Source organism: Vigna angularis, chromosome 2 (genome assembly GCF_016808095.1).
Source record: "Vigna angularis cultivar LongXiaoDou No.4 chromosome 2, ASM1680809v1, whole genome shotgun sequence".
In the NCBI taxonomy this organism is placed as follows: Eukaryota; Viridiplantae; Streptophyta; class Magnoliopsida; order Fabales; family Fabaceae; genus Vigna; species Vigna angularis.
In genome coordinates this window covers 303,931-310,133 of record NC_068971.1, presented here as the reverse complement: position 1 = coordinate 310,133, position 6,203 = coordinate 303,931, and the positions used below count along the sequence as shown (strand labels likewise).

Genomic DNA, 6,203 nt, shown 5'->3' with positions numbered 1-6,203 from the left:
TATTTCAAAGTTAAACTTAAAATAAATGATTATTTAAATTACTCAAAAACTATAATAATTAATATATATTCAATATATAAGAGAATTAGTTCAAGTATTCAAACATAAAGGAAAGAAATAACAAAAATAAAATACAATAAAATAATCAGTTTTGACATACAAATTAAAATATGATAAAAGAAAATTTTCGAGTTATACACCACATAACCATTGGCTTATGTGTAAAATTAACTTAAACACATCAACAGATTTTACTACTCAGTTCACTTCATACTTTTTCTTACAAACTAGTGAGTCGTTCCGCATTATCATTTGTGTATAATACAATTAATGTAATATGTTTATTGATTATATCTTAATACAATCATGTCTATAGAAAAATGTTTTTCTTGGAATAAGTTAAATACACTTTAGTGGATTTGGAATTTCTAAGATAATTCAGTTTTCTGTTATTAATTAGAATTGTTTTTAACACTTACCAAAGTATTATTAAACTCTTAATTGTGTGGTTTACATCGGTCTGTAAAAAAGAAATGTTTGGATCTCTTAGATTTAATAAAATATATATCTCATTAATGTCAACGTCTAGAAGAAATGTTAATTTCAAGTTTATCATTTTTTTTATATGCACTCCAGGATATGTTTTAAAATACAGTTTATATATAAAAGAAATATTACTAAACATTTTAAGTCATAACATTTGACGTTTATGACTGCAATGATTTGAAAAAGAATTCAAAAACACCTTCTGCGCAGAATTTGGTTTTGGTTTATTTCATTTCAGTATCTTTTACATTCCTCATGAAATCTACCTTAAATGCCTCTTTTTTTTATGTTTACTTGCATTTTTTTTCTTATAAAACCCTACCCCTTTATCTTTTTCTTTCTAATTTTTTTATAACATCATTTATTTTATATGACTTTTTTCCCCTTTTATTTGTCCCTCTTAATTTGCTTGGTGATTTGATAATATTAAAAGGATAAAGGAAAAAAATAAAAGCTTTGTGTGTTATTTCACCTCGCCCTTTTTCTTTGCTGCATGTTCATTGGAAAGGAGTCTCTTTTACTTTTTCGCTTTTCATTTCTCATGTATTTTCACATTTTACAAGATAATTTTGATGTTCCCACACTCCTTTTTGTTTATCTACCTTTTCAACATCATTCTTTTAATTTCTCTATTTCTTGTTAAATCAATGTTCATATTCTCTTTTCCTTTCCTAGTTTTTCTTTCTCTACAGTCAAGGTGCATACCCACTCATTAGTTCATGTTCTTTTAAATATTTTACTTTACCATATTCTAATTGCTTATTTCCTAATCATTTCTAGTTGAGTTTCTTATAAGTAAAAAAACAATACTTTAATGAATATTTCAAAAATATAAATTACTTAAAATTGAAAAAGGTTACTTATTTAAGAAACTCTTTAAAATAAAATAAAAACATGCTTGTAGGATCTACATTAGAATAGTATATTATTTATTTTTACTCTTATTAAAAATATTCTTAGTGTATACACATGAGATAGAAATGAAAAGGAGAGAAGTATAGATGTGATGAGTGATAAAATTGAAAAGGAAAGAAAGACGGAAAGAGTAATTAAATGAGGGTGCAAATCAAATAAAAGATTATGAAAATATCATAGTTGATTACGAAATGTGTTAAAAGCTTAAGCCTTTAGGGTACAGATCGAAGGATCATTTTTTCCATCTAGAAAACATGTTCATGAAAGTCATTTGACATGAAACATGTGATGTGAGTAAGTAGGAAGTTCAGATTGAGACCATTTAGACGAATAACTTCTGGGTCAAAACATGCAAGAAAGCAACTTACATCTTGCAAAACTGAAAAGTTAAAATTACTGGAAGTAATTAACAAAAAGTGCATGAAACAAAACACAAAATCATACAACAATGGAAAGACAGGTAACTTTACATCACATAACATCAATTACAGTTGTAACATTACGATCTTATGTTGTGGTGTTTGAAATTATTAGGTGTTCTTACAAAGAACGAAAGAGACTGATTGGGGAAAGGGATCATGATTATTACCTTCTCTCTTTTATTTCCTTGTTTCAGAAAACTTCATCCATTATTATACGATGCCCTACTTGCTATCTTCACGTGGCCGATTAATGAACAACGTACGAAAGATTTTCAGTTCACGCGTCATTTTCTTCTCATCGCTCCCTGTGAAGAGAAAAATCGAGTGAACTACACAGAGTTCAGTGGCTGAAAACTCAGTGTAGAAGTTGCATAATGTTATAAACTATACGTGCAAGTTAGGAACAAGGATTTGAAAGCTCCATCAATTTACAAGGATTTACATACATATATTTTCAGAGAGAGATACCTAGCCGTCTTCACTCTTCATGTTTCAATTTCAAGCTAGCTAGCTAGCTAATTCTTTCCTAGTTCTAGCTAGAACAACATGTTAACTAATTACCTAGTTTCATTACCAGCTATATATACTACTTACAACAACAAAAGAACCAGGCCAAAAAGCAATTCATCACTCCAAGAACACACTATATCCCTTGAGAATGAATTCAGAAGATCATGATAGTTACATGCAGTTACCACATCGGGTAAAATTTTCATGGTTTGCGAGCTAGAGATTAACTCTCTTGCCTTCTCCAAGAACGAGTTCACTCCATCCCATTGGTGATTTAGCACTTCATCGTTCTTAGGACGCCTAAGAAGGCCGATATAAGTGTCCAAATCATGAACGCAAGAAGGGTTTTGCACGTTGAAGAAGTCAAGCATTAGTTCAACCCCGACATGGGCATAACACGAGCAACTCCGAGGGAACTCGTACCTCCCTCCCAACAAAACCCTAAAATTCTCGTTGAACACCACACCCGGTAGTTTCGTGATGGGGTCGTTCACGTTCGCTATTCTTAGCACCTTCACACCCAACTCCTCGCATCGGGTTTTGAATTCGGAGTTACCGACTCTCGGTCCCCCAAAGGAGAACACAGTCACCGGCACCTCCGTGGTGCTTCTTTTCTTACCTTTTTTTTTGTTCAATCCAAGCTCGGCTATGTCATAGGCGAGCAATATGGCCAAGGCACTCCCCATGCTGTGACCGGCCAAGGATATGCTGAGGCTCTCGTTCTCCCCTCTGTACTTGTTCATCAACCTTGACACCTCCGAGAGAAGCTGTTCCCTGCAACTCTCGAGTCCAAACTTGGAAGAGCTTTCATCGGAGGTGTAAAGAGAGAGAAACCCTGACTCCACCTTCACTTCAGGTTGAGGATTGTAAGGATCAAGCATGGCGGGACTCAAGGAACTCATCAGGTTTGAAATCCATTCTTGATTTGTAACAGTTCCTCGAAAAGTTATCAGTATGTCTCTCCGTCCAAGTCTCTTCACTGCTTCATCTGACGACACGGCCACGTAACCAATCCACCGACCAGAGGACGAGGAAAAAGAAGAAGAGTTCGACATGTTGGGAAGGTTTATGTCGGGTGTGGCGTAGATGTACTTGGTGACTTCATAGCCGGAGTTGGACATTCCCACCTCACTCAACATTCTCTTCTTCCCGTACTTGCAGTTCAAGTAGCGTTTGGAAGTTGGGTCGAGGTCAAAGGCTTTGTAAGAGGCGGTTACAAACTCGCCATAGCGAATGATCTCTTGGCGGAGAAGAGGGTGCAAGGGGTCCAAAAGGTTTTCCCAGTTGTTGCACCCTTGAACCTCTCTCCAGAAATCGGCAAGCGAGGTAGTGTGAGTGGGTCTTACAGCGTTGTTTGAAACATTATTAACGTTGTTAGTGGCGGTGATTCCTAGGGCGGAACCAGAAATAACGATGGAGTGGTTGAGAGGAGACAAGTGGTTTTTTCTGGTGGGAAGTGAAACCTGGCCGAAAGGATGAGACTTTGTGGGGCGAAAGGTTTCGGAGAATGTGATGTGGTCGGTGTTGAGTGTGGTGGTTGGTGGGTGAGTGACAGAAGCCATAGAAGCAAAGAAGATGAAGAATTTGAAGAGAGAGGGTAAGAGGGTTATTCGTGGATGAAAGAAGAGACATACAGTGTAGTTTTATATGAAGTGGAGAAGGGAAATTGTGCGTGAAAGGAGACCAGAAAAGCATGTTAGGCGAGGATTTGACCGAGAACTTCAAAATCCTATTTTTCGAATAGTTTGCTTTGTTAATGTGGTCGGTTGGAAATTATGCCACGAGTTGGGTCGGGTTTTTTTTTTTTTTTTTTGTCTGTGTTGCGGCTGGGTGAGTGGAGTGAAAAACAAGAGAATGCTTTAAATAATGATGAACATGATCAAGTGGACCCTATATTTTTTTTTCTCTTGATTGAGGTTGACTTCAACTCTACATGCCAAAGAAACAGTTTTCATTCCTCTGCCACGAGTGAACAAAAATATAGAAAATTATTTCTGTAGTAATTCAATGAAACCGATGTACATTGCAGCTGTAACCATATTCATATTTCATGTATAGACCCTTGACTTTCTTCTAAATATTTATTATTTTCTTCTATCTATCTATTATCTCGTATTTTACTAATATATACTTACTCTTTATTTTTCGTATTTTCTCTGATTTTTCCATTTTGTAAAATTTTATAAAACCCGCATAAAACCTGACAGAAAAATCGTTTTTCACAGATTTAAAAAAAAAACATTGTTAATTGCGTCAAGTAAATTTGCTGGGTCATCGAATTCTTAATTTTAGGTTTCTCTTTGAGTCAATATTTTGTTATTTGGTTTTACGTGGAAACATATAAGGAGATGTAGTTGTTTTTTTTCTTTCGTTGACTTAAACTCATTTTCATACACTCGTTAAAATGTAAATAAGATAAAATACAAATAAACTTGAAATAGTTTTTAATTATATTTAAAAAATTAGAATAACAATTGTATATTTTTCTTTAACAAGTGTATATAAATATGTGATATTGATGTGGAAGTGAGAATAGCTAGAAAATTAGTGAAATATTCATAAATTTTGAATACCATCAAATTTCATTTTCATCACGTATACCTATATTTAGTTTTAGGATGCGTGGCACTCTTGTTATCTCAAATAATGTTCATTGTATTTGATGGTCGTACGCCCATTCTCTGTACGGAATACGATACTTTATTTATTATAAGGAAAGAAATAAATATTGTTAGTTGTGTTTAATCATTATAAATTTATGTCTTTCTTAATAAGAAAAGTGTTATTTATTTTCCGGTGGCAAAAGGTTATAGTATAGATATTAATTTTCTACTACCAAAGAGTGATTAAAAAATTAATTTTCAGTGGGAAGTTTAGGTTAAATTTAATGGGAGCAGGGTTAGGAATTTTTGTTTCTTGCGTACAATAGTCTTTCTTTAATCAATTCTATTGCAGTCTATTTGGGAATACAATTGCATAAAGTCAATGTTAGATTGAACTTATTTTCATCAAATATGTTTGCTCAGATGTTATTTTAGAACTGTTTTTTTTATTGACAGCAATTTTTAATTAAATAAAATATTTGAGAATCTCCAACCCATATATAATATATATACTAATGTATTAAGAGCTAATATTCAAACATCGGTATTTTGAATTACATCCCTATCGATACGAGAGACTTTACACAATAGCTTAAAGATACAAAAGAAATTTTAATAATAGTTTTTTAAGGAGAAAGCTTGCTACTAGCACAATTATAATGAGATTTGAAGATCCCAAATATGATTGTTAGTGATATATGTTGTATCAGTTTTTCTATATCTATATGTAATTGGACAACTGAATTTTGAGTTATTAATTTTTAATCTAAAACGACCTTATAAAATTAATTTGTATTATGTTTTTTATAAATTAATAAGTAATTTAATGACGAGTAAAATAATAAACTCTATAAACAATAACCTAAAACGAATTATATTCCATGATTTTATATTAATAAATAAACTTTCAATATAACTCAATTTCATAATGGCTTGAATTTACATTCATTTATATATTATAAATAAAAATATATATAATTTAATAGAATGATTTATTTAAATAAGTACAAATAAATTTCTACAATATTTTTTCATATTACTCACTTAAAGAGATTTAAAATTTATTCTTGTTAATTTACATAATGTTTAAACTTATTTAATTAATAAATAATGTTTTAGTTAATTAAAATAACTGGTCTACATAATAAAGCCTTTAAAAAACTTTAAAGTTGTGTCAATCATCTACAAAAACAAAACTAAAAAGACT

At 32.0% G+C, this 6,203-nt stretch overlaps 1 protein-coding gene across 1 annotated transcript; it reads right to left on the bottom strand.

Moving 5' to 3' along the window:
- Window positions 1-2,339: 2,339 nt before the first annotated feature.
- On the bottom strand, window positions 2,340-3,955 carry LOC108321616 (galactolipase DONGLE, chloroplastic). Its single transcript, XM_017553431.2, has one exon. It carries the CDS (start codon window positions 3,953-3,955, stop codon window positions 2,474-2,476), a length of 1,482 nt encoding a protein of 493 aa, XP_017408920.1. The 3' UTR covers window positions 2,340-2,473.
- Between the last annotated feature and the right edge of the window lie 2,248 nt (window positions 3,956-6,203).